At 44.5% G+C, this 27,968-nt stretch overlaps 2 protein-coding genes across 12 annotated transcripts in view; one reads left to right on the top strand and one right to left on the bottom strand.

The window, feature by feature from the left end:
• LOC310685893 (CD209 antigen-like protein 2) overlaps positions 1–27,968 on the top strand; it is a gene marked incomplete at its 3' end in the record, with an annotated part of 285,718 nt that overhangs the window by 114,874 nt on the left and 142,876 nt on the right. The window lies entirely within an intron of this gene.
• LOC310685938 (CD209 antigen-like protein 2) lies at positions 1,024–25,657 on the bottom strand. 5 transcript variants are annotated; one of them, XM_083459084.1, is made up of 10 exons: positions 25,528–25,657; positions 24,951–25,050; positions 23,232–23,351; positions 13,186–13,296; positions 12,506–12,604; positions 11,670–11,756; positions 9,818–9,969; positions 8,598–8,707; positions 7,706–7,782; positions 1,024–1,395 (listed from the first exon to the last, which is right to left on the bottom strand). In XM_083459084.1, the coding sequence occupies exons 3-9, from the start codon at positions 23,320–23,322 to the stop codon at positions 7,743–7,745; spliced, it is 690 nt and encodes a 229-aa protein (XP_083315210.1). In that variant the 5' UTR covers positions 23,323–23,351; positions 24,951–25,050; positions 25,528–25,657; the 3' UTR covers positions 1,024–1,395; positions 7,706–7,742. The 5 variants fall into 5 exon arrangements, with proteins under 5 accessions (XP_083315210.1, XP_083315211.1, XP_083315213.1 ...); XM_083459085.1 differs by lacking the exon at positions 7,706–7,782 and having other exon boundaries at positions 24,948–25,050; XM_083459087.1 differs by lacking the exon at positions 7,706–7,782 and having other exon boundaries at positions 23,232–23,336; positions 24,948–25,050.

Genomic DNA, 27,968 nt, shown 5'->3' with positions numbered 1-27,968 from the left:
CTTCTAGCTTGTGTTAGACAGAGAAAATACCAGAACTTGAATCAATAGGTAAGAAATGTTCTGTACCTCAAAAATGCAAGCTATCACACAGTGAGCTTTGAGTGAAGCGTGTTATAGAAATTTAATAATAAGAAAACAAATAAAATGGCTACTAGGATCTAGGGGTCTAAGGAGACCACAAGCTTAACATGAGTCAAGAGTGTGATGCAGCAGGCGGACGGGGAAGCTATAATTCAGTTCTGCCTTCTTCTCCTCTTGAAACTGCTGGAGACAAGGTGGCGAACCTTCCCACTCTCCCTCCTCTTCTGAGAGGAGCCGAACAGACTGAGTGGACACTTCCGAGTCTTCCCGTTCAGTTCATTCCCCAACAGTAAAGATTAAAATATCACTTCTCATTGGCTGGGTATACAGGACAGATTGAAGCAACCACAACCACTTAACTCAGTTGATGGCCACAGTGCATAGGAGCCAACTCCTAGAGGTAGAGTCCCCAATAAAATATTTTAGGGGGCCGCCTCCCTCAAGTTCATGGGCATTGCCATTCAAATGATGTGTGTGCACTGTCTTGTGATTGATTATGCAGGGGGGAGCTTACCTGTTCCACCCCCAAAAGTTTATTCAAGTTGGCACCCCTGCGGCCATGAATGCCATGTAAGGAGCAGCACATGCTGCCAGTACTGGGCCCACACTGGTGTGGGCCCAAGTCTTGCCCCCTGCCAAGTTCTGAAGAAATCAAGAGCAGTTCAATGTGTTTGTTGTGGAATGTTGGCTCCTTATCAGAGTAAGGGCGCTGGAATTACCCAGTGATAAAGCCAAAGTTGTATTTGTGATTAGTCTGCTAGAAGGGGACACCAAACGCTGGGTGGCCCCCATTCTCATTGCCTGGCATGTATGGTTGTCCTTATGTGCCTTGTAAGGTAGCAACCATGGAGATCAGAAGGGGCAATGGGGCATCAAACACATAGAGTAAGGGAACAAATATTGGTATGCATTGCAAATAAATACATTAAACAGAAAACAGGCTATGACTGGATGCTTCCATTCTTTATTTTTGTAGCCATCTACATTTGAGTTTGCAGAATGATTTCTTTTCAAGGTGTTTTTGAGTGCTGATGCCAAAGAGTCATATAATCTAGATGGCAGAGTGTGGATTGTGCATTAAAACAGTGAGGTGGAGTGATCTCCTGGTTTTGTTTTTGTGTAGTGATCATGAGATCCAGTTTCGTTCATCTTAAAGTGTCTTCTTAGAGCCAAGCATCATCAGGCACCTTCTTACAAATGTACCCTATGCGTTGCTCACAGTGTAATGCGATCCAGCAATTCGATCCGCAATCAAGGCCTATTGCAGCACAGTGGTTTTTGTCTTCGTTTTTAGGCTCATCTTTTTTCCAGTACCTGAAAAGAAAAGAGCAGCACTGATCAATCAAGATTGGATGTCTACTTCCTCATGTGCTCCCTATGCCTTCTACCATTAAAAAGATGTCCAGCTCTTTCTCTCTTAACATCCACCCACAATTGGGATGGATATTTCTCCCCAGATTTTAGAATTCTAACCATGTAAGGAAAACAACAACAACAACTGTGGGTCAAGACTGTCTCTTTTCTTTTCACATGAAGTGATTTCTCATAGGAAACTACAAAAAGTGAGGCTGTCACTTTGGAAGGCTCAGAGGTACACACAAGAACTTTCAGTCAATTTAGTTTGGGCAGCATCCAATGCAATACTTCTGCTATTGCCAGGATTTCCATTTCTGCAAAGGAACTGGCCCTCTCTCCTTTCCATATGCACCCACATCCTCCTCAGATCTGCTCTGGACCGTTGTGGGTGTTGGAGAAAGAGTGTTGGAAGAGAGATCCTTACTCTCTCATAGCAGAGTTAGCATAGTAGTGATTGTTCTGAGCATATTAAAACCATGTTAGATTTGCATCCGCCTTCATCCACCTCATCTCACATCCATCACCCACCCCATGCATGAGGAGAGCAATGACACTATACAGAAACAAAAATAGCTATGTCTTCAAATGAATTACAAAATTAATTCTATAACCACAAAGCCATAATAGGGTTGATTGAAACGATATATCTCTCACATGTATATCTTATCTAAATCTAACATGATGGTTCTAAGTTTAATCAATTATCCATAGTTGACAAAGGTATCACCCTAGCCTCACTCCTATGGTCACTTGCATTCTCCAGTGTCCATTGTATCCTGAATCAACTCCCACTACACAGCACTAAAAGTTTGTGATAAACTCATTCTGTGATAACTGTTAGGATATTTCCGTTCCACCTTAAAGGGAGCAGGCTTTGGGAGTCACAGAGTCTGCGCATGTCCTATTCACAGGATGTTTATGTTCTGATATTCCTTTCGTTTTCTCAGATGGTCAGAGACGCTGACTGAGAATGGACGTGTTTTCTTTTGTTCTGTTCATGTTCTAAATAAAGTCTGTAAATATGCTCTTCTGCTCTTCTGCGGTGCAAGCTTTTGACTGTGCTTTCTGCTGAAAGAGGGTGCACCAGCCTAGGAATGTGGCTAGGAATTTCCAAAGGCTTTGTGCCCCTAACTGTTGGATCTGCGTGACTACGGGAGGCCGATGGACGTCCAGAACTCCGGCTTGGGGCCATGATGGACGTTATCTCCCTGGCAGTTTCCCAACAACAAGGTTTCGGGCCCAGATTCACGGCACCTACAGGAGAGTAAAGCTGCAACAGACTGCGTTTGAGGTATGTTGGGGGAAAAGCGAAAGGAAGGGATGCTTTTCTGTTTTACCTCGGCAAGAAGCCTTTGATCTCCGGCAAGGCTTAATTGGCCTGGGAGCCGAGCCAAAGAGTTCGTGATTAATGGGCTGCCAAGATAAGGAGTCTTTCAAGTTAAAATAGACTCACGGCTAATGCCAAAAGCTGGAATGGAGTTTTTCCAAGCTGATGGGGATACTCAGTGTCCTAAGTTGGATGGGCAGAATTATGAAACCTGGGCAAAATGGTGTGAATCTTTGCTGCGTCAGTTTCGGGTGTGGCATACCGTGAGTGAAGCCCCCCCAGTTCCTCTGACAGAGAAATGGAAATCAGCTGATTCGAAAGCGATAGACGTAATAGTCTTATCCGTATCTCTTGAGGAAATTAAGACGCTGGCTGGCAACACCACTGCACGTGGAATGTGGACTGCTTTGAAAAAAGCTCACAAGCCAATAATCCCAGCCCAGAGTTTGACTGCATCGGAGGTCCTAGCTGTTTCCCAGAATGCGAGTGAATGCAGGGATGCTGAGGGCACCGGTTGCAAGCTGCAGGGGGAGCTGACCGTCGCGTCGTCCCAGGCAGCATTCCAGCCTCCAGGGGGAGCCAAGGAGTCGGCAGCTGAGAGCTCTGTTTCTCGTGAGAACCAAGGTCATCACCTTTGCAGAGGCCGGAAAGGCAAAGGTAAACAGAGCCAGACGCAGGCGTCTGCAGATGGCCAGGAGCAGAGGGAGGGTGAAGCGTTGTTTGCTGGCACAGCTTCACCAAAGGCTAAAGGCACGTCTGCTGACCAGAAGCAGGGGGGCAAGCTGCAAAAGCCCACGCCAGTGGAAAGCAAGGTTTTGCTTGCTGGCACTGCTTCACCAAAGGCTAAAGGCACGTCTGATGGCCATTAGCAGCAGGGGGGCAAGCTGCAAAAGCCCACACCACTGCAAAACAAGGGTTTGCTTGCTGTAAAGACTGCTCCAACAGCCAAAGGCAGCTTTGTTGTTGATTCAGGCTGTACGCGCCACATCTCGAAGGATCGCCATCTCTTTATCTCCTTCAAGCCTCAGGAAGGTGAGATCCACCTGGCTGATGGAAGGACGTTGCAAATTGCAGGAGAAGGGACTGTGAAACTTGCAAGTTTGCACACAACCATCAGCGGTGTACTGTATGTTCCAGGCGCTGCAAGCAACTTGTTGAGCGTCCCACAGCTTACTGGGCGTGGTTTTCAGATTTCCTTCAAGAGGAGCGTCTGTGTCATCAGTAAAGGCAAAGAGGACTATTTGCATGCAAAGTTAATGGATGGTTTGTTCCATATAACTTATGATGACACTGCTGTTGTATCTAAGGCTGATTCTTGTTGTGTTGCACAAACTAACAAAGTTCTTCATGCAGGTTGCATTCATGAGGCGCATCGAAGGTTTTGTCACCTCTCTTGGAAGGCACTGGCCAAGATGCCAGAGGTGGTTGAAGGTTTGAACATCAAACCTTGTAAATTTCACATGAAATGTGTATCTTGTGCAGAGAACAAGGTGAAGGTTGCTCCAAAAGGCAAGGAGTCTAGCAGGCAGGCTTCCAAGCCCTACCAGCTAGTGCATGCGGACCTGGTTGGTCCACTAGCGCCCTCTTTAGGAGGAGCAAGGTACTTCATGGTTCTGATTGATTCTTTTTCTAGGTACATTCATGTGTTTTTGCTTGAACAGAAATCGCAAGCGTTTCCGAAGTTTAAGGCATTCTGTGCTTGGTTGGAGAATGTGCACGGTAAACGTATTTCTTGTTTGTTCACTGATCGGGGCGGGGAGTTCACTTCTCAGCAGTTTGAAGCTTTCCTGACTGAGAAGGGAATCCAGCATGACATGTCAACGCCCAGATCGCCATGGATGAATGGTCTTGCGGAGAGAGCAAATCAAACATTGCTGCAAGGAATCAAAACCTTGTTGCATGATGCCAATCTCCCTGATAAGTTTTGGGGGGAGGCTCTGGGGAATTTGGTTTACTCCTATAATCGCAGATTGTCATCACCCATTGGTTGTACCCCCTATGAGAAGATGTTTGGCAAGAAACCCAACACCAAACACATGAAAATCTTTGGTTCTGACATGTGGATACGCACACAACAAACCAACAAGCTTGGGAAGCGTGGGGCACATGGTTTGTTCATGGGGTACGAAAAAGGTGCATACAGGGTATGGATGACTGACTCTAAGTCCATTAAGTTCACAAGGAGTGTTGAGTACAATCCTAAGTGGGGGGAAAATGTGGGAATTTTCCAGAGTTACCCAGAGGAGGATGAAGGTGATGTCAAGCAAGCAGCTAAAGATGAAAAAGCTGCTGCTGCTGGTGCTGAAGATGAGGATGATGATGATGATGATGATCAGAGTTCGGATTCCAGTTCAGTGGGCGGCGCTGCTGCTGCTGCTGGTGTCAGTGACAGTGACGACACAGCAGACTACCAGAGCGCAAAAGCCTCAGTCAGACCATCTGATGCGTCTGACAATGAACTGGAAGAACCACTGTTCACCATTGGCCACTTTTCTCCTAAGAAAGAGGAGATGAGTCCAGAAGACTTGCGTCTAGTACGCAGATCTGAAAGGGCGACCAAAGGCAGACCTCCAAAGAGGTATGCTGATGAGTTTGCTAAGACAGCAACTGCTGTTCTTAGTAGCTCAGAGAAGGTGTGGGAACCTTCAAGCTTCAAAGAGGTTCAGGAGTTAACCTCTAAAGATGCTGAGCCTTGGCTTAATGCCATGAAGGCTGAAGTTGATTCCTTGAACAGGAACCAAACTTGGGAATTGGTACCGGTAGTCCCAGGAATGAGACTGGTTGGCAGCAAATGGGTCTTCAAGGCCAAGACAGACCAGAATGGCAAGGTAGTCAGACACAAAGCCAGATTGGTTGCCAGAGGTTTTTCACAGGTACCAGGACAGGATTACCACGAGACCTACTCACCCACAGTCAAATATGAGAGCATTCGGCTGATGCTCAAGATCGCTGCGGAGGAGAAACTGCATGTTTCCCACCATGACATTAATACAGCTTTTTTGTACGGGATTTTGAATGAACAGCTGTTCATGCTTCCACCTGATGGGATGGAGATACAGAAGGTTATGGTCTGTAAACTGCGGAAATCCTTATATGGTCTTAAGCAGAGTGCCAGGTGTTGGAACACAAAACTCACTGAGACATTGCTTTCTCTAGGTTTTCACCAGGGCAAAGCTGATCCATGTGTGTTTGTCAAGGAGGAGGGGCAAAACAAACTGTATTGTTTATGTTTTGTTGATGATCTTCTGATGTTTTGGAAGAATCAGGCTTTTTACCAAAGCACCCTAGCTCAACTGAAGGAGCACTTTGACATGAAGGATCTTGGTGAGGTATCCAACTATCTTTCTCTGCAGGTGGAGAGGGACCAAGCAGGTAATTTTCTGGTACACCAAACACAGAAAATTGCTGATGTGTTAACCAGGTTGAATTTGGTTGATGCAAACCCAGCAGACACACCGATGGTGACAGGTTACCAGGTAGACAGTACTGCTGAAGCGTTTTCTGACACAACGCTGTACAGATGCATTCTAGGCAAGCTGAATTTCATTGCCAGATGTTCAAGACCTGACATAGCTGTAAGCTGTAATCTGCTTAGCAGACATGCCAACAATCCTACGGTTCAGGATTGGAAAGCTCTGAAGCGCATAGCCCGCTATTTGAAAGGGACTATGCACTACAGGCTGAGGTTCACCAGTCAGAAGACTGGAGGTCTTGAAATCTTCGCTGATGCAAGTTTTGGAAGTGACACCACGGATGGTACAAGCACTTCTGGAGTATGCTACATGTACAACCACTGCCTGTTTGACTGGTTGTGCAAAAAGCAAACAACAGTGAGCCTAAGTTCCTGTGAAGCAGAACTCAATGCTCTGTCATTTTCACTCATGGATTGTGAATGGTTGATGCAACTGTTTAAGGACATCGGGGTTTCTGTGAAATGTCCTATACAAGTGTATCAAGACAATAGATCGTGTTTGGCTTTGCTGAACTCCGAGCGTTGCAAGCAGAGAACCAAGTACTTGCAGATTAAGCTACATCGTGCAAGAGAGTGTATTCAGAAAGGACTGATTCAGGTGTCCTACATGGCAGGAAATGAAATTCCTGCTGATCTGTTGTCTAAGGTTGTTAACAAAGAACAACATAAGGTTTATGTACAGAGGTTGCAATTGGGTTGAACCACAGGTACTACAGGTTACACGGAAAGGGGGAGGATGTTAGGATATTTCCGTTCCACCTTAAAGGGAGCAGGCTTTGGGAGTCACAGAGTCTGCGCATGTCCTATTCACAGGATGTTTATGTTCTGATATTCCTTTCGTTTTCTCAGATGGTCAGAGACGCTGACTGAGAATGGACGTGTTTTCTTTTGTTCTGTTCATGTTCTAAATAAAGTCTGTAAATATGCTCTTCTGCTCTTCTGCGGTGCAAGCTTTTGACTGTGCTTTCTGCTGAAAGAGGGTGCACCAGCCTGGGAATGTGGCTAGGAATTTCCAAAGGCTTTGTGCCCCTAACTGTTGGATCTGCGTGACTACGGGAGGCCGATGGACGTCCAGAACTCCGGCTTGGGGCCATGATGGACGTTATCTCCCTGGCAGTTTCCCTCATTTTTAGCTCTCTGTAAATCTATTAAATTTATATTACTAGTAATAGTAGGTGTTTTTTACTCCCATGAGATGTTTGGGTGATCAAGTCTAAGATCACATACAGTAGTGGCTCCCAATTGGTGGTCCACGGACTACCCACCCAGGGGTTCCATGGTGTCATTCACATAACTAAAACTGCCACAGAGATATCAAAATGTTCAAAGGTAGGGTGACCCATGGTGTGGCTTTTGAAAATGAAGGGGTCTGCAGTACTTGGCTAACTGGGAACCACTGGCATACAGGGTTTAATTTCCCAGCTAGTATTATACAACCCCACTGCCTGCTTGTAAAGTTTACTCAATACCTTTGTCAAAAAGGATTCGTGGTTGGTATTGGGTGCATCAATGAAGATGAATGTCATTGGATTTTGTTCCAGGAGACCTTGCAAAATTGAAAGCAGCCCTCTGTTAATGTAGCCTTGGTAATAAATGCCAGACCAGTTCTCTGTTCTACCAAGTTGTGGGTGAGTGAGATCTTACTCTAACCTTGTACATCCATCCACACAAGCTGAAAAGAGTTGTTAGATACAGTGGTGCCTCGCAAGATGAAATTAATCCGTTCCGCGAGTCTCTTCGTCTTGCGGTTTTTTCGTCTTGCGAAGCACGGCTATTAGCGGCTTAGCGGCTGTTAACGGCTTAGCAGCTATTAACGGCTTAGCGGCTTTAAGAAAAAGGAAACAAACCCGCAAGAACTCGCAAGACGTTTCGTCTTGCAAAGCAAGCCCATAGGGAAATTCGTCTTGCGAAGCACCTCAAAAAACAAAAAACCCTTTCGTCTAGCGGGTTTTTCGTCTTGCGAGGCATTCGTCTTGCGGGGCACCACTGTACTTAAAGGGAACCATGAAGTGTCTTAAACTGCCAGCTGGCAGTGTTGCTCAGCTTTAGGTTCCTAGAAGTCCTTTTGAAGCTGAGCTAATCAGCACAAACCATTTAAAAGAATGCCTTCAGCCTCTTCCGAATCACCACATTCACTAGGTTAGAGAAGCAGGAAGAGTAGCCTTCCTGCCTCTCCAACCTAGTGAGAAGCAGCAGCCGCTCATCTGGGCAATGATGTGGAGAAGTACATATGTAGATCTTTGGTAGTAGAGAAAATTGCATAGCAAAATATATTTGGAAAGGGAAAGAACGAATTATGTAAACAGAATCTGCAACTTTTTGGAATGCAGGCCATTAACATATGTTTCTGCAGAAACTTACGTGATTATAGTCTCTATTCCGGACAGCCATCTCCATTTCTTTCCCTTGTCTTTAAAGACTCCAAACCAAAAAAACTTATTACGCTTTTGTACTTGCTCGTTGATAAAATTCTAGGGTAGGGGTGTTGAGAAAGAACAAATAAAATCTTTTAAGACAGTGTTCCTTTCTCTGGGAGACTATAGCCCTTTACAGAAATTCAACAGACATGAAACAAACACATTTTAAAAGAAGAAGGTATCACATTTGAAGACCCAATCCAAATTTTGGCGGGAAAGTGATCAAAACTATACATTGTATTCCCATCTCCAATAATAATTTCATATACTGGATGCGGTATTGTCCCCCTGATCAAAATTATGATGCTGATGGTGATGATGATGATGATGAAGAATGACGAAGATGATGGTGATGGAATCAAGGAAGCATCCCAAAGAGGAAATATTGTAGTGAAGGGGAACTTCACCTGCCCTCAGCGAGACTGACTACATATGTCTTCCAGTCATGACACAGAGTTATAATTTCCAGATACTGTAAATGACTGTGCCAGAGAACAGTTGGTCTTGGAACCACCTAGCAGGACAGTGACCTGTGTGTCAAATACTCCAATTTCTGCATCCATTTTTGATGGTTGGTTCCAGAGACACTGGAATCAGTCCGGTTGTGGTATGCTTGATGGCATGATGATGGGATCTCACACATGTCTGTGCCTTGCAGCACCCCAGTAGCCCCTGTGCCAGGGCTAAAGTGCTGGGAAAAGGATATACCTTGCAAGCTCCTCTAGAGTCATCTCCATGATACTCTCCTGCCAAAAGGTTAGCGTGGTGAGGGAAATGTTTGTTTCTAAGGACTCAATACATCTCAAAGAGCAGAGGAAGAATTTACAGAGAATCCAAGAGATAGATGCCTCTGAAGTATCTCCTCCTCCTCCTCCTCTTCCTCCTCCTCCTCCTCCTCCTCCTCCTCTTCCTCCTCCTCCTCCTTGAAGATCTCCTTCCTGACTGCCAGCTTCATTCTATTAGAGCTCAGCAGCTCCAAGAAACCTTACTGCGTCCCAGATGGTAGCAGCTCTCCCTGCCCCTCCCACCCCTTGGCTTGACTGATGGAATTGCTGTCTTGGCTGCGTACTGGTACATGTAACCTTCCTAAATGGATAGTGATGATAGGAGCCCTTTGGCTCAAGAAGACCCCCTACCATTCCTATACTTAGCTTTGATGCTCACCTGTTCTTGATATGTTTCCATAGATAGGAGCTGGGCGCCTTGCCTCTCACATTTTTTTTTTGCATCTGCCCATGAGTCGTGGTCACGAGAAAGGATATACATTGTTCTTTGATATATAAACCAACCCTCATTGAAGTTTTCAATAAGGTGCTCTTCGAGTCAAGCCAGATATGGAGGAAGAAGAGAAAAAGAAAACGAGATAGGGAATTTAAGGGGAACCACCTTGTATGCCTGTGCAGATTTCAATTATTTTTGTTAAGTTCATTTCCGTCGCCGCATGGTAACATATATTCATCTAGGAAGCTCAGAAATCTTAAAACAAGAAAAACATTCACTCTTCAACCCATGCTGATGCTGCAGTAAATACCTGGGTGGGCACAGGTGGAACAGGGAGCGCAGTCAAGAACCTAACCTACTTGTTTCCACCAAGTGGCAGTGAAGGATACAAAGAAGCCTTGCTTTGCTTCCTCCATTGTGCTATCCAGCAGAGTTTTCCTTCCCAGGTAGTGTGGGGCCTGCTACAGTCTGGCCCAAAGGAGATGATACAACTGAAAGCAGCTTTCTGTGACTTGCTTGCAAAGCATTTGTGGATAAAATTGCTTGCATCCCCTGGCATCTTGACCCACCCTGCTATTACACCGGAGAAGAGTCAGAGATAAATGCTATGGCTCCAGTGGGATTGTTTGTTTTATCTGTCTGTGTAAATGAAGCTGTTTAGATTAGGCACAAACAGCGTTTGGACTCTCTCTTCACTCACACATCAAGCACACGCTGCTGCTCTGCTGCCGGCCGGGATTTCTGGCACAGGGAAATGTGCCGGACCGGGCAGTTATCCAACAAGGTTCAAGAATGTGGACAAGGTCCTTGGATCCGTCAGGACAACCACTTGTACACTGGTCCCTGCCCCTTGTGGCTGATACAAACTAGCAGGGAGGGGACAGCTGGCTGGACTAGAAAGGTGATTAATGCCTCTTTACAAGAGGGGCTGCTCCCAGCCTGCTTGAAGGCAGGCCTGAAGAAATATTCGCTGTGCTCAGAAAATCTAAGTAACTGCCTGCTGGTTGCTAATCTCCCCTTCCTGGGCAAGGTTCTTGAGAGGGTGGTTGTGGACCAGATCCAGATGCTCTTGGAGAAAACTACTTTTCTAGATCCATGTCAATCAGGATTTAGACCTGGTTTTGGAACAATGTCTTTAAAAGCAATCATATTTCCAAAGGTCAAAGAGAAAGAGGGGAAATGGCATTATACCACTCTCACAAAATGTGTGTTTTGGTGCTGAACATCTTTAGCTTGCTTTTTATGTACAAGTGATGTGATATGCATTCATTCCCATTCTTTGCTCTCACATCTAAAGCTTTATAGACAATTTTATAATCCCTTTACACTTTCTGATGATGGGCTTGTGAAGCAGGAGAGAGATTTGACTGTTGCACCAACCACCCCACTGCCCAGCAGTCTCTCTGACCAAGTTGGCGGAAGTTGCCTTTGAAGTGCTGCTCATGAATCTCTCTCTTTCAGTTGACCTCTTTTGATTGTCTCTGCAGAGGCGGGGCTCTCATGAGTGAACATAATAAAGGACAGGTCTTTCAGCTGACCTGTTTTGATTGTCTCTGTTATAGCAAAGAATGGCAAAGTCTTTTCTTTCCTAACCATAGAGGCTAAATCAATTCAAAAGTTCAAGAGAACTGAACTGAATATCTCTGATGTTTCCCTAGGGCGGCTGGATGCAAAGGAGGGCAGCACTCTGCTCTGGCTCTAAGAGTATTCAGCCAGAGGAGGGGCTTTCAGCTGGGGCAGAATCAGGGCAGGTTCCCACTGCACCACAATTCTTCAGCATCACAGGGTAGCTTACCAATTACTCTTTGCAGTTCATCATTTTTGTTGGCAAGATACCGCATTTCCTCTGATTTGTTTTGAGCTACAGCGAGTATTCCGAAGTCTAAAAGATTTGAAATAGTTCAAGGCAAAAGAGTATAACAATCTGCAAATATTAAGAACCATTTTCAAACATTTTCAAACACACTAGCCTGAAACAAGAAGCAGAGCTCCAGGATCGGGTTCTTATGAATATGAGGACAGACTTGATTCTCTGTAGCTGAGATCACCAATGAAAAGCCTCAGAAGACCCCTGCAGCTGGATCAGACCAAAGACCCATGCAATCCACTATCCTATTCTCATATTAAAACTGCCTCATGAAGTATCTCTAATGTTCCTCTCCTATGTCCTCCTTTTCTGCTGGGAATCACTGGGTCACAAAACAATTCCCACCTCGAGTCCCACAGTAAAGCCAAATATACAAAAAATACTTTGCAGGTTTCTGTTATGCTTTGTGAGATCTAAGAAAATAGAGGCGCCAAAACTCTTTTCCTGATGAATATTGTGTTGCATTCCACATAATTCTAAGGAGGACATTATGTCAGTGCAGGAATTTCTCCTTGCGCAATGCAATCTTCCGCCCCTTTCCCTCTAATCTGTTCCCCACCCTGGACTGCAGTTTTGGTGATGGCATGCAGGGAGAAGTGGGGGCAAAGTTCCCTTGTGCTAGTGCTAAAATCTTGCAGCAGCACAAACACTGTGAATTACAGTTTGATGGGGAAGGACAGCATTTCTAGTGGGGGGATGTGAAAATCACAACCATCTGCTTTTCTTCCTGCTGAGCAATGAAACTGTCATAAAAAAATGCTTACCATCCTTGTCTTCATGGATTGAATCAAGCCCAACAACAAAGGTCCGAATCATATCCATTGCCATTTGAAACTCAGTTCTTATTTTCACTTCCTTTTGATCTAAGGATAAAGTAGGTAGAAAAGAAATGATTAAAATGTCTGACTACCTGGGGGAGGGGATACTTGGTTTCAAACTACTTTTAATATTGAATTTAAATTGATGACTTGTGATGCAGATAAGAAATCAAATCAACAAAACCATGAATATGACTCACCCACTTTGGCCATGGCCTTATCCTCTGCAGCCTGTTTTCCCCAAGCACTTTCCTTCAAGGGACTGGAGCCCTAGCAGAGGGCAGGCTGGCGAGGATCAGGAATGGGGGGGGTCTTCCAAAGCAAATGAGGATTAGTTGGGAAAGGAGCAGAGAATGGCAACTGGGAAAGGGAATTGCCCAGGGCGTCCCAGGGACTTGTGTTAGCCTGTGCTTCTGTTCCAAATGCTGGAACTCACTTATTCAGGGAGAACAAAACAGTGTCATTGCTTTCAGTGGGTGACAGCTGTAACTCCCTCCCTGATATCAAAGAGAGCGGGTAAATGGGGTGAATGGAAACTGGATCCTACCATCTCTTTTTGGAAATGCTATTGGCATTCAAGCAAAGCCCAGGACAGTAGTAGCAAAGTTCGCCAATTATGTACTTACATAGCAGGAAAAGCAGCAGTGTCAACGTAGTTAAGAGGATCATCGTAAATACGATAACGTATTCACCCGTGGGAGATTTTATGAAGGTTACAAACTTCTGAAAACCAGATGCTTGAAGAAAGACAATTCTGCTTTAGCCATCAGTAGCCAACATATCATTGCCACCCCAGAAAAAAGGACTTTCATACACTGTGGTAGCCATTAGCAAGAAGCATTCAGTGGTTCAGGGGGTGGGTCCTTGGGAAGCTAAGGAGATGGAGAAAGCAAGGCGAGATGCCTTGCTGCTTGAGGAAACTTTTCCATCTTTTTTGTTTTTTAAAAAGTTTTAATCTATACTTTGCAAGTTTATAGATTTCATTAGTTTTACAATCATTTTAACATTTCAAAGTTTGACTTCCTTTCTCCTCTTTCTGTGGTTCCTTAAATTTATTTTTTAATATCTTCTGCATATCCCAATTTATTTGACTTGCTCATTGAATTATCTACTTTAAATACCTGTATATATTCTTATGAAACTGCACATTATTATCATAATCCTAATGTTTTTATCTGTTTTCAACTTATCTGTAAATATTCAATAAACCATTTCCATTCCTTTATAAAAAGTTTCTTATCTCGATTTCTGATTCTTCCCGTAACTTTTGCCATTTATGCATATTGTTACTATTATAATATCTCATTCTCACGTTGCACAATGTTGCAGGTTGCCTTTATTTACTTAATTGATGTAGGAGTAAGGGAACTATTTAAATGTCTCCTCCCTCTCTCTGCTCTCTCTCTCTCTCTCTGCTCCTCTGCTGAAGAAGATGGACGTGAGTGTCCTCTTTTTGTTTTGTTATTTGCTTTATAAATAAAACCTTTGGTGTTACTATTCCAACCACAGTTGCTTCTTCTGCATTCTGCTGTAAAGGACTGAATTTACTATCTGCAAATGGGCATTTAATGCTCACACATATTCCATAAGTTTTTGTAGCCCTTTCTCCTTTGCTGAAACTTCTGCTTCTTTCCACTTTGGGGCAAGTAGCATTCTTCCTGCTGTAGTAGCATACATAAATGAATTTCTATACAATTTGGGTAGTTCTTGTTATGGGTTTCAGAACTCACAGGGTTAAAGAGTTCTGTGGTGACGTCTCTTCCCTGAGGCGTGGTTAGAAACTTCTACGGGAGTGGCTTGACTCTGAGAGTCTGAGTCTGGTTTCGCTTTCGCGGAGAGAGGATGCAAGATGGGTGAGCTTTCACCAGGTTTGAAGTTACGCTGTTAAACTTCATGATTAAAGGCTAAGAAGATAAGAAACGCCTGTGTGTCTGGATTTATTACCCACAAAGCTGCAATTGCTTCACCGCTGTGTTTATCTCTGCTACCGGCAAGAGGGAGAGGCAGGAAGGATCTTTGGATCAGCACGGACAGGCTGCAGAGCTGCACAGGGAAGTGTGCTGGACTCCATGTTTGTCTTTCTAGGAACTCATGGCAACTCTGAACTCTCCGTTGCCATAGGTTATGGATGCTTGCCAACGCTTTGAAGCATTGCAGGAACGTCCCACATGTGGGGGAGCCAGCAGGAAAGTTGCTGGGGCCAGCCGGAGCTGTCTTTGAGGCTGGAAGGAGCTGGCTGGGAGGAGAGCCGATCTGCCGGAGGCCGGAGGAAGCTGGTGCTGTCGTGAGTAAGCTTACCCCGGGGGAGGAGGAGATGGCTCAGTCCCAGGAACATGGCTTTGAGCTTAAGCTGCCATGTGAGAAGTTAACAATCCAAACGTGGCTGGAGTGGAGTTATTTAGCAGAGTTGTCCCTAGTTGGAGCCAATCTCTGGGAATTGGTCACACCGATGTCTACGTCAGCTGGGGCAGTTACAAGCCAACGTGAAGCTGAGGAACGTGTGATGGCGTTTTTGGCTGAGAACGTGAGTGCTGATCTGAGGCCTGTAGTTCTGGATGCAAGGAAACCTGCGGTCACTTGGCTAGCTCTACAGGAAGTGTGCAACGCTGGGGGCGGAAGCAAGGGCCGGGAGATAGCTGCATCAGAACAGGGGAGGCAAGAGAGCACTGATCACCTTCGTGGAAGCCAGTGCACAGCTGGGAAAGGCTGTGGGACCCCTGAGGGGGGTCAAGGGACTATCACTACTGCAACGTGTCTGTGTGAGGAGCTTGGAGAGAGGCAAGCTGCTGGGGGCCCTTTACCTACCACTGGGGGTGCAGGAAAGCGTCCTGGGAGCCCTGTAAGCAGTGGGGGGGCGGTGAGCAGTAAAAGCTCAGAAAAGCCTCTTTTTCCAAAGGCTGCCAAGAGTTGTTTGCGTTGAAAGTCGAAGCCTGGGAAACAGGACACTGCTAGATGCGTCAAGGTTAGCCATCTGCTGCAGAGGGAGATAAGGCCTGCAGAGTTGTCTGGGAGCTCTGAGAGAAGTCCAGTCTTCAGAGCAACGCAGGATGTTGCGGTTTCGGACGCTGCCAAGGACAGAGGCAGCGGGACGTTTGTTGGCATGGCAACGCTACAGAACAATTCCAGCAGGGACACAGCTGTGAAGTTTATAATCGACAGTGAAGCCAGTCACCACCTGATTGGAGAGACTCCTGCTGGGGGGCTGCGGAATTGCAGGGCTGTTTTGGATGGGAAAATTGTGCAGTTTGCAAACGGTTCCCAAAAGCAGGTTTCTGAAATAGTTGACGTGTATATTCCTTTTTTGCAGGCGCAGCTGAAGATCTACGTTGTACCGGGAATGCATTGTTGTCTGTTATCTGTACCAGCTCTTGTGAAGCAGGGGTTCAAAATTTGCTTTGAAAATAACACCTGTTCTATTTCCAGAGGGGGAAAGCTGCTCGTCGATGTGGAGGGCAAGAACAATTTCTTTGTTCTGGAGTCACCTCTGGAGGGTGGTGGGAATGCTGGAAAAGCACAGGTGCAGTGTGCTAAGGTTCCCAGTCATGTGCAGAAGTTGCCCAGGTGCACAAAAGGGTGCAAACTCCGGGAATGTGGGAGGTCCCTAGGGTGCAGGGCATGCAAGGGTGCACAGGTACTTGGTTTTCCCGGGTTTGGGAGGGTAACCAAAGAGCCCTTTGAGCTTGTTCACACAGATCTGTCAGGACCCAAGAGGTGTGAGAGTCTGGGTGGGGCCAGGTATGTGCTGTCGCTGACAGGTGACCACAGCCAGGTTGGCTGGTGTTTCTCTCTCAAATCACAGAGGGAGGTGGCGCAACTGATCCAGGATTGGGTTGCGGAGGTGGAACGAAGGTTCTCCACCAGGGTGCAAGGGTTCAAGAGCGACCGAGGGTCACAGTTTACTGGGTCTGCTCTGGAGGAGTTTTTCAAGGAAAAGGGAATTCGTCACCAGGTGACGGGTGCAAAGTCTCCTCAAGAGAGAGGCTTGGCAGAGCACAGGAGTGAAGCACTGGCTGGAGTTGTCAGGGTTTTGCTGTGTGACTCTGGGCTGCCTCAGAGCTTTTGGAGTGAGGCTTGGAAGTTTGCCAGCTTTGTTTTTAACAGGTCCTACAATCACGATGTAGGTGACACACCGCATTTTCTGTTGCACAAGCAAAAGCCACAGGTGCACTTCTTCCGTTCGTTCGGTTCCAGGGCTTCAGTGCCAATACCAACAGCGCAACGGAAGGAGGGTGGTCCTAGGTGTCAGGACATGATCTTCTGTGGGTATGATCCTGCTACAAATGGGTGGAAGTTTGCATACCCAGAGGGTGATCAGACCAAGCTGCTGGTCAGCAAGCATGCTGAGTTCTTTGAGCAGGGTGTTTGGTCACAGCCTAGGTATGGTCCTGATTTTCTCTCAGAATGCTTGTCCGATTCTGAGGGGGAGGAAAGGGAGGCAGAGGCTGATCCCGGTGATGGGGACCAGGTCCAGGATCAGGGTTCAGAACCCGGTGATGGGGACCAGGTCCAGGGTCAGGGGTCAGGGCAGGTTTGGGCATCTCCAAGGGTTGTGAAAGGAATGTCCAAGTGTGAGGCTTCATCTCCGGTAAGCGTAATGGAGAAAGCTCACGGACGGGTTGTCAAGTCAGAGGGGGAAAAGTCTGACGGAGGAGACACAACTGCTGGCCCAGGTGGGTCAGAGGGGTTTCAGGTCACGGGTGCGTGGGAAAGTGTCGCACAGTGTGATTCTGGGAATGTTGAAGGGGTTCAACAATTGCCTGGGATAGAAGCCAGTGGGAGGCAAAAGGCAATGGGAGGTGAGTTGAACTCAAAGAGGTCTGTAAATAGGGGTTCACAGTTTCCCTCAGGATTCGAGACGAGAGGGGGTGTTATGGGTTTCAGAACTCACAGGGTTAAAGAGTTCTGTGGTGACGTCTCTTCCCTGAGGCGTGGTTAGAAACTTCTACGGGAGTGGCTTGACTCTGAGAGTCTGAGTCTGGTTTCGCTTTCGCGGAGAGAGGATGCAAGATGGGTGAGCTTTCACCAGGTTTGAAGTTACGCTGTTAAACTTCATGATTAAAGGCTAAGAAGATAAGAAACGCCTGTGTGTCTGGATTTATTACCCACAAAGCTGCAATTGCTTCACCGCTGTGTTTATCTCTGCTACCGGCAAGAGGGAGAGGCAGGAAGGATCTTTGGATCAGCACGGACAGGCTGCAGAGCTGCACAGGGAAGTGTGCTGGACTCCATGTTTGTCTTTCTAGGAACTCATGGCAACTCTGAACTCTCCGTTGCCATAGTTCTGTCCTTATAATTCCCAAAAGAAAAGCTTCAAAAGGTGAAAGATTTATATGATCTGAGGTGAAACATTGGGACCCGATCCTACCTGACTCACCATTTCCCCCTTCACTTCTTACCCCCTTTTCTCCCTAATACAACACTAATGTCTCAACAAATGAAACTGATCTGTAGAAAGTGTAACTTGAAAAATAAGAGACTTTGCACATACTTTTGTTAACCAAGAAATCTTTAATAAAAATATATATCTGAAAGAAAGAAAGAAAGAAAGAAAAGTTTCTGGGTTTGTTTTTTTACAAAAGTTATTTTGAACATCCTTTTCAATTAATTGTAGATCATTTCCCAGTAAGCTTTAACCTTACTACAAGACCACCACATATGATAATAAGAACCTTCTTTCTCGTTACATTGCCAACACTTGTTTGATTTAGATTTATACATTTTTACCAGTTTACTCACTGTTAGATACCAACAAGATATCATTTTCATATAATTTTCTCTTAAACCATAGCATGCTGTGAATTTTATATCCATACTCCACAATCATTCCCATGCTTCCATGTCTATATTATGACTGATATCAGTTGCCCAGTGTATCACTGAGGATTTTACTTGCTCATCCTTTTTACTTGCTCATCCAATCTGTTACCTCCGAGGATGTGGACAGGCTGCTTGGACGAGTGAAACCAACCACCTGTCTCCTTGATCCTTGCCCATCCTGGCTCATAAAAGTGAGCCGGGAAGGGCTGGGCAATGGGCTCCGTGGGGTGGTGAATGCTTCTCTCTGTGAGGTAGCCTTCTCAGACCCACTGAAAGAGGCAGTTATTAAACCACTTCTTTAAAAAAAGTCTTTAGACTCCTCTACTTGCATCCCATACCACTTTCAAATTGTCTCCTGATTCAGATTGATTTCAAAACAATCTCTTAATATTCCCCCCTTTTCTAATATCTCTTGATTAATAAATTCTCATTTAGTCTGAATCAGCAATTTTGCTCTGTTCTTAATTCCATAATAATAGAGTTGTGATCTGATAATGTCATGGGTAAAATTTCTACCTTCTTTACCTTAGTGTACAAATTTCTAGAAGTCCATACAGAGTTTGTTCAACTCGCTGAATTATTCTCAGACAAGTAAAATGTAAATTGTCTGTCCAGTGGGTGTTTCTCTCTCCACATATCAATTAGACTTACATTTTCTGTCATCTGAAAAAGGCCTTAGGTAGCTTCCCTTCTTTTGTATCGCTTCCTCTTATAGTGCTGTCCCATTCCAGCGAAGCTACACCATTCATGTCTACCATCAAAATTATCTTTTCATTCGTATATTCGAATAAGATTTCCTCGTCTCTTTTAAAAGTCAGATTTGTTGTCATTTGGTGCATCTACATCTATTAATATTCTTTTTTTCTCTCTCCATGTGATGTTATCTGTATTATCAGTATTCTTCCTTACTCATCTTTAAATAATTGTTTTGGATCTAATTCTGGTTTTTGTATACATCACTATGCCTCTTTTGTTTGTATAGTCAGAGGTCACAAAGTCCTTTCAATAACCTTTTATTGATCAGAATTCTTCTTTGTTTCATCGCAATATGCATTTCCTGAGAGCAAATCACGTTCAAATTTATTTATTTTTACCACATGTTCAATCCCTACCCTTTTTGTTTTATTATTGAGTCCATTTACATTCCACATTAGGATTATCAATGCCATTTTGTCCTTTATTCATTTATCTCTCTTCTCCCCCTCTGTTGATTCTTCTTCATGTTGTGGCTCCAAACCAAATGCTCTTTCTCCTGCTAATTCTTTTCCATATTTTCTCCAGAATTTATCTGCTTCTGTGGGATCTCTACATCTCTACTTTCACCCTTTAAATATAAAGGAGACTCCATCAGGGTATTCCCAATGAAAAGCGATTTTGTTTTATCACGGTGTGTCCATCAGATATTTGTAATTTGCTCCTTTCCGAAGTAGTCCCATCAGGATTTCTTTCAAAATTATTATTCTCTGGTCATCATCCTGAGATTTTTCTGATAGTGCTTCTGTATTACTCTGTCTTTAAATCTCTTTAAATTTTTAAAAAAACCAATCACCCGACAGACTTTTTGCTTTAGCATATCTTGATTTTACATGAAAAGATCTATCCACTGCCACTTTAACAGTTTCTTCACCCATTTCAATCAAATTCTCAAGTTCTTTCATTATTTTTTCACTTAATTCCACTGCCGTATCTTCTGGCAAATCTCAAACTAAGAATCAAATCTTTTAGATGTACTTCCATAACTGATCTCATCCAGAGTCTGTTCATAAAGCAATTTGATTGCTTCAGCATCCCCCCTCATTCTTTCTTGCTCTTCTTTGTTTCTCTTACCTCCCCTTCTACTTTCTTAAATGATTCCTCCAAGCTGGATGTTTTCACCTTTAAATCCTGTACGGTTTTCTCTATTTCTGAAGTTTTATGTGACAGTTCTGCAATTTCTGCTGATACGTTTTGGACTGCCTGCGCATTAAAATCAGCCTTCTGTCCTAGTCTCTGTATACCCTCCCCCATCTCTTTTCTCATTTCTATTGAAATTCTAATGTCAAATTTGTGTCTCCTTCTACAATTAAACCTTTTCTCTGACTTGGTGTTGTGATGGGCCTGGAGGTGGTTTCTTGCCGACTTTAGCCATAGCCATATCATAATGTCACTAGATGCTGATCTTTCCTTTATTATAGGGAAATACTTAAAAAGGAAATAAAAAAGACCCTGCAATTAGTTTTTGGGCTGCACTGTGTCACTATATCACTATATTTCCACCCTTTGTCACCAGTTAGTATCTAACCCCATCAGATCCCAATAAAAAATTGTAAAAATGCACAGAGTGAATAAAAATAAAAATTAATCCTTAGTTTATGTATTACCAAAAAAATAATAATTAAAAAATCAGCAATCCACAAAGTAATTCAGATGAAATTCAGTCTCACAATGTCCATCTCCTTTGGGTTATCAAAAGGAGGCAAAGAAAAATATATATATACAAAATATGTATTTTTAAAAGGGGAAAAGGAAAAAGAAAGGAAGACACAAAGTCCCACTTTCCTCTCTTCAATTCCACAACATTTAAAGATCTTTGTGATTTGACCTGCTTGCTGGAAGATATTTATAAAGTCACAAAAAATCTGCATCCAGAGATTTAGAGAAATCACAAGTTAATCAAAATTCTTCGCCTGGAATGCTTGTAAAAATAATCACTAGACTGTACTTCTCATTCTCATTCTTAATTCAGTCCCTGCATATTTTTTCCATGCAGATCAACACCCACATCCGGGGGGGGGCTCCTCTTTGCCACCCTAGTCTGGATCCAATGGTTTTATTGACACTACCTTAAATTCTTTTTCTTGCCTTGTCAAATTGGTCCAAATTCCTTTGTTTGGAGATGTCACTGCTTCAATGGAGGCACAGGAAGCAGCTTTCTGCGGGTCTTCAATTGTGCCATGTGTCTGAGCTCAATCTGGGATCTTTCTCAGCTACCTAGGGAGCTTTGGGAGAATCTAGAGAGCATATTTTGACACCACTGGACCCTTCAGAACCTGAACTTTTCCTTCAGGCTCTTTTTGAGAAGGTGCTTTGCCTGAGTCCCATTCTTCGATCCTCACAGCAATCAGGCTGCTCAGAGCAAGCAGTCTCTGTCATCCTCCATTATCCATATCCAGCAGGAAGTGCTGGAGGAAACTTTTCTGATAACTAAGAAATAAAAATGCTAGCAGAATTAAAGTAAATTCAGCAGCATATAATTAAGTTGGGAGAAAGTGGGAAATAATTTATATGGAGTAAGTTATACTTAAATGGAGTAACATAAGGGGTCTCTATAGTATAGTGTATTTTAAAATGGGGTTTCAGAGTTTTTAGAGGTTTTTTAATGTTTTATGTAGTTTTTATGTAGTTTTATGTAGTTTTTATGTAGTATGTAGTAGCTTTATGTAGTTTTTCAATTTCATTGCTCTGCATGGGACAATGACAATAAAGATATTGTATATTGTGTATTGTATATTGTATATCGTATAATTTATATGGAGTAATTAGAGTATGCAGTAGCAGGAGGATAATAATTAGAAGGAACCCTGGAAGGGGGAAAAGGAAGTTGAAGAATAAATATATTTGGCTGTTTTCTTTTTGTAAATGTGGAAATTTGTATAAGTGTGGCATAGGGCAGGGAGGAGGAGGCAGAGCAAAGAAGGCGATCTTCGCCCTCGTTCATCCCAGCCCTCTCCGGCTGCCAGGATACCAGGCAGAGGCTAGGAGGAATGAAGGCAAAGATTGTCCTCACTTGTCCCAGGCCCCTCTCAACTCCTGGACTGCCGGGTGGAGTTTGGGAGGAGAGAAGGTGAAGATCCCCTCGCTTGTCCCAGCCTCCTCTTGACTCTTGGTCTTCTGGGCAGGGGCAGGGGTGGGGCACACAAAGGGTGCCCAGCGATGGTTGGGGATGTGAGCCCCTCAATATTGCAGCTTGTTTGGACCTCTGCCTCAACATGTTTACATGGCTGAAGCCCCTTGAACCTCCTATACCCAATGCCCCTGGACAAGATACTCCCTCTGTACACATAATTCTGTTAGGTTTCAGTTATGCCACTGTGCAGTTCTTGGAGTCACAAGACTCTGTTGACATTCCAGACAGTTGTAACTCTCACGGGAGATGCGAGACGGATGTTGATGTTACTGGTTTCCTGTTTCTTTGACCTTTTCTTTTTTTTCCCTGTCTCTCATGGAGAGCAGACACATATTCTTTTCTGTCTTGCATAGTTAGAAATAAAGTAGCAATGTAGCATATATTTCTGGCTGCTTCTGCTGCTGTCTGGGTACTCTGTGCAATGGAGTGCATGCCTGAAGTCTCCTTCAAAGGCTTAGGTCATTAATCACCGTTGGAGGAGAGCCTGGATGGGTTCCGAAGATATGTTGGAGGAGTAGCCATCACAGCTGGGTCATATGGGGCTCCGACAAATTCCACAAACAGAAGCTTTACTGGGCTGGCTATGGGCTCTGTTTTGATGCTGCTGAAGGGGCAGCAGGCTAACTGAGGAGGTGCAGTGCAGCTTGTGTGGTCTACCCATCACTACCCACCCCAGCACCTGCTACCTGAGGCAACTGCCTCATTCTGCCTAATGGTAGAGCCATTCTGGACTGCACACAGTAAAGGAACACAACAGCCAGCAGCAAAGAGTGGGCTGCATACTGGGGTTTCTATGGGGCTTAGTGGATCTCTGGCACCCAAGTGGCTGCGTAGGCTTCTCTCCACACTCTTCCCTGGCACAACATGTCTGGTTCCACTTTCTACCTGTCTCCCCACCAACTTCCCTTTCCCGTGCATTCCTCTACTTTAAGAGACACCTCATTCCATATGACTGTGCTGTATACAGACCTTCAGTTCCTGGTTGTTCTGCTCCCCCTGGAGCTGCACCCTTTGCAGGCGCTGCAGCCTTTGCGGGCTTTGCGGGCGCTGGCTTCCCCATCCTCTCAGTCTTGTCTGTGAAACAACAAGCTAGAATGAGACAACAACAAATGGAGATTAAGACTATGAGCATGTTAGGTATAGAGCGGCGATGGTCAGTTGCGTCGGGACTGCTGATTCTCTTAGATCTGTCACCAGCCTTCAACATAGTTGATCATGAACTTTTGAACCACCGCCTTGCCGACGTGGGGATTCAGGGCACAGTCCAACAATGGCTACGTTACTTTATCTCAGGTTGGGTACAGAGGGTGGCGCTAGGGAGGGTGTTGTTGCTGTGGAAGCTGTGGCTGGATGGCTGCGTGGGAGCTGGGTGAAGTTAAATCCTTTGAAGACAGAGGTCCTCTGGCTGGGTCGGGATGACATGGGGTGGGGGAGCCAACTCCCATCTTTTGGAGGGGCTCAGTTAGTGCTAGTGCCTTCTGTCAAGAGCTTGGATGTAACCTTCGATGCCTCCCTTTCCATGGAGGTGCAGGTTGTAGCCACAGGAAAGGTGGCATTTTTCCATCTCCGCCGTATTAAGCAGTTGGTCCCTTACCCTTCTTGGCCACAGTGATCCATGCAACGGTCACCTCCAGGCTTGATTATTGTAACTCGCTCTACGCGGTTAAGGCTGCCCTTGAAGCTGACCCAGAAAATCCAGCAGGTTCAGAATGCCGTAGCAAGGCTCCTTACGGGATCCTTGCCATGGGATCACATTCGTTCAGTGCTTTACCAACTGCACTGGCTCCCGGTGGAGTACAGGGTCAGGTTTAAGGTGCTGGTTTTGACCTTTAAAGCCCTATGCAGCCTAGGACCGATGTACCTACGGGACCGCCTCACCTGGTATACCATGCAGAGGACCTTAAGGTCCACAAATGACAACTTTTTGCAGGTCCCAGGTTGCAAGGTGGTTAGATTGGTCGCAACTAACGCCAGGGCCTTTTCAGTACTGGCCCCGACTTGGTGGAACACTCTGTCACAAGAGACTAGGGCCCTGCGGGACTTGACATCTTTCTGTGGGGCCTGCAAGACAGAGCTGTTCTGCCTGGCCTTTGGTTTGGACTCAGTCTCACCCTTATGTTTCCCTTCCCTTATGGTTTTGATCTATGGGTTACTATTAACATGAGCCTGCATTTTTGATTGTATTTTAACCTGGATTTTAAATTTGTGTCCGTCCCCCCCTTATGTTTTTATTGTAATTTTGCTGGTGCTAGCCGCCCTGAGCCCGGATCTGGCCGGGGAGGGCAGGGTATAAATAAAAAATTAATAGCAGTAGTAGTAATAGTAGTAGTAGTAGTATTAGACAATCCAACATAAAGATGTTGTTGAGTCCAATATAACTGAAACGTCTTCCATTTTCTTTTGCTGGATCAATCTCAGTTTTAAACCAAAAGAGATGTTCCATAAGGATTCCAAGGCATTTTTAAAAATTGTTTTAGGTAATATAGCACATTCTCATTTTACATCCTATCCCTCTCCCTTAACTCATGGGCATCTAGTTTACAGGACTCCAGTAAGATGTTCACCATTTAATAGATAGTGTGGGACCTATGAGGTCTTCAGATGTTCCTGGGTGCCAACTTCCTCCATCACAGGGCCACATCTTCCCCACCCTTAATGGAAGATATATTCATTTAATTATACAACTACCTCCTGGTCATCAAAAAAAATGGAGTACTAGATCCGGTCTCAGTTGGACGCATATAAATCCACTTGAATCTAACAAGACTTTGGAGATCATCTGTTGGTCCTGAAAAAGAAGCAGAGGGAAGCTGTGATCCAGGCTTTCCAGGTGTGCCATTTTGTGTGTTTTTTGCCAAGACGCAGCCTGACATCTGATGCTGTGGCTTCAAGAAAGAAGAGGACTGTTGTCTAATCCCGTTTCAAAGCCATCTGATCTAGCAGCCCTGGATATGCTAGTAAATGAGTTTTTTCAAGAACTGTATTTTTTGGATCATGATTTGGATCATAATCTGGATCTGGATTTACAACCTGGGACCATGAGTCAGAGCAGGGCACCTGTACGCAGCCCTAGAATATACCACCACTCAGTTTCATTGGATGACACTGGATTCTAGTATTCGAAAGAGAAAAACTATCTGAAGTTTTATAAAGCTGTTTATCATTTTCCCTCTTAGTGACCTTTTGGCCCTGGAATGAGACCCTGCAAATATCATAGCTTGTAAGGAAAGTATTCCACCCATCAGACTTATTTCTGTTTGGATACCTTGGTGTTGTCATGGAACAATCTTTTCTCTCCTTTACTTTCTTCTTAAGGTTGTTTCATCCTCCCACTGGCTAAGAACCACCTCCCTTGTGATGTCAGGCATTCCAGAACTCCTCCCCTTTAGGCTATAGCATTTCCTGATTGGCTGCCCATCATATCCAATCAGCATGCCACATAAAGCATAAACCCAGGAAAATGTTTATTTCAGATCTTGTATACTACTTATTTCCCCCCAAAAGTTATTACTGTTTTATTTTTGAACCTTTAAAAACTTATCTAGAAGTACATCTAATGGCCTTTGTTTTATTCCATTTTTGGAAGGGGTGCCTTTTTCTAATGCCTCTAATTGACCTACTGTGTTTGGTGAGGCACTCAAGCATTGCTGTATCCCAGTTTTTATTTTCTCATATGTTCAGGGATATTTCTTTTCTTTTAATAATATTTTTATTAATATTAATATTAATATTGTAAAATTATTCTGTCTCATGTAAGAATCTATACACAAAGCTTTAAAAATATTCATTGAACGATTGCCCTTTTTGTGATAATTTGTCCTGCATAGTTCAGTAATTTATTTTGCCAATCTTCTTTATCTTCTTTGGCCAAGGCTTCTTCCTTCCATAGTGATTGGCTGTTGAAGTTTGTGGGTCATAAATCCTTTGACCCACGGAGTCTGCTGTGTCAACATGGTGTCTTCAATAACTCAACACCAGTGCTTCTATTCTATCAACTGTCTTTTTAGAAGCTTACAAAAACAAAAGAAAACCTACAAAATCTAGCTGCATGTTTGCAGCGTTCTGTCTCTACAAAACAAAACTACCGTATTTTTCGCTCTATTGGGCGCACCTGACCATGGGGCGCACCTAGTTTTCAGAGGGGGGAATCAAGGAAAAAAATATGACCCCCCCCCAGCTCTGGGAGCAGCGGACAGGCTTCTCCCAGACCTTCTCCATGCTATTGCGGGAGGGTTTCAGTATACAATGTCCTCCTATAACAGCTTTGAATGTGTCCCATACTACCGGGATCTCGGCCAAACCATTGTTCTCTTTAAAATACCAACCAATTGGTTTTCTGATATATTTCCCTGTCAATCTCTTTTGCCATTATTAGGTTATTGTACCGCTATCTCCTGCTTTTTCCATCCTCTTCCAGTCCCAGCTCCACAAATAGTGGAGCATGGTCTGAAATCCATATTCCCATAGTCTTTGCTGTTCTAACACTGATTTCATTCCCTTATTTAATGAGCACACAGTCAATATAAGCGAAAGTCTTATGTCTGTTGGAGAAGAAGGTAGGTTTGGTGTTGGGGTTTCCCCTCTCAAAAACATCCTTTAATCCCCATTTAGATAATCTGAAAGTACTGTCGTTCTTTATATTCCAATTAAAGTCTGCTGTAACGATAGCTTCCCCTTCAGCGTAAAGCTGCAGTCTATTCAAGGTTTTCTTTATAATATTTTCTGTCTTGTGTTAGGGCTGTATATATTAGCTATTGTAAAGATTTTTTGTGACACTTTAATTTTTAAGAATATAAATCTACCATCATTATCTTTTTTCCGGCTCAGAACCTCCAGCCTAAGTGTAATGGTTTCTAAGGGGTTGCTCGTGCGTAAGCAGGCACCTATCTCCCTGGCTGGGTGCAAACACCTGGCTAGGCTGCCAAAGTGAACCTTATCGGTCCGGACCGCCACTCACCCGTGGCTGACTCAGTCGCTGGCAGAATCCGTGAGTGGGCGTTTCTTAAACTTCTTCCAGCAAAGAAGCTCTTTGACGCCTAGTCTCCGCCTACCCTCTCTGCGCGAAAGGTTTCTGCGCAGGGAGGGCGTGGGCAACAGAGGACCCCTACTCTCCCCGCTGGCCCCAGGCAAGGAGTCATGGGACCGCCTCGCCACTTCCCCCACCTGCCCCCCTTCTCCACTGGTGCTACGCTGATTCTCTTCCCCAGAAGATGGGCTGCTTCTCCCGATCCCTGGACGCTCTCTGGAATCCCTCTGGCTTTTGCGCTCTCCCTCCAGTACTGATGGCAGTTCCCTGACATTAAGATTTGCATTACATAGTATAGTGACCCCTCTAGCCTTGCTCGTCACTTTTGATTCTGTTATTAGGCCCCATTGCTGAGAGCATAACAAAGGTCTATTGTTTGCTTTGGCTCTATGTGTCTCCTGAAGGCATAGTATATCCACTTTCATTTACTCTGCCAGTGTCAGTACCCTGTAGTGTTTGGTGTTTGAGGCCAGCCCGTTAACATTTAAAGATAAAACCTTTAAAGATCTATCCATTATCCCGACTACTGTTTATTTTAATGAATCCCTCTGTGTATATTATATTTTTAATTCTGGCCCATTTAAACCCCCTCCCCCTTCTCCCCTGAGACTCAGTTAGGAATCTCCATGATCCCTGTCTCATGGTATCTTGGAGACCCACACTCCCTTCGCTCTTGGAAA

The sequence above is a fragment of the Podarcis liolepis genome (genome assembly GCF_965112155.1).
Source record: "Podarcis liolepis genome assembly, chromosome: 9".
Classification (NCBI taxonomy): Eukaryota; Metazoa; Chordata; class Lepidosauria; order Squamata; family Lacertidae; genus Podarcis; species Podarcis liolepis.
Note: the sequence above shows the minus strand (reverse complement) of the source record. Positions and strands in the feature narration are given on the sequence as shown.

Bases quoted from the DNA above. Each gene is read 5' to 3' on its own strand.
- LOC310685938 (XM_083459085.1), bottom strand. From the start codon at position 23,322: ATGGGGAAGCCAGCGCCCGCAAAGCCCGCAAAGGCTGCAGCGCCTGCA. The intron at 12,605-13,185 runs GTAAGTACATAA...CTTTATCCTTAG, and splicing joins ACTGCTGCTTTTCCTGCTAT to ATCAAAAGGAAGTGAAAATA. The intron at 11,757-12,505 runs GTAAGCATTTTT...CAAATCTTTTAG, and splicing joins AATCCATGAAGACAAGGATG to ACTTCGGAATACTCGCTGTA.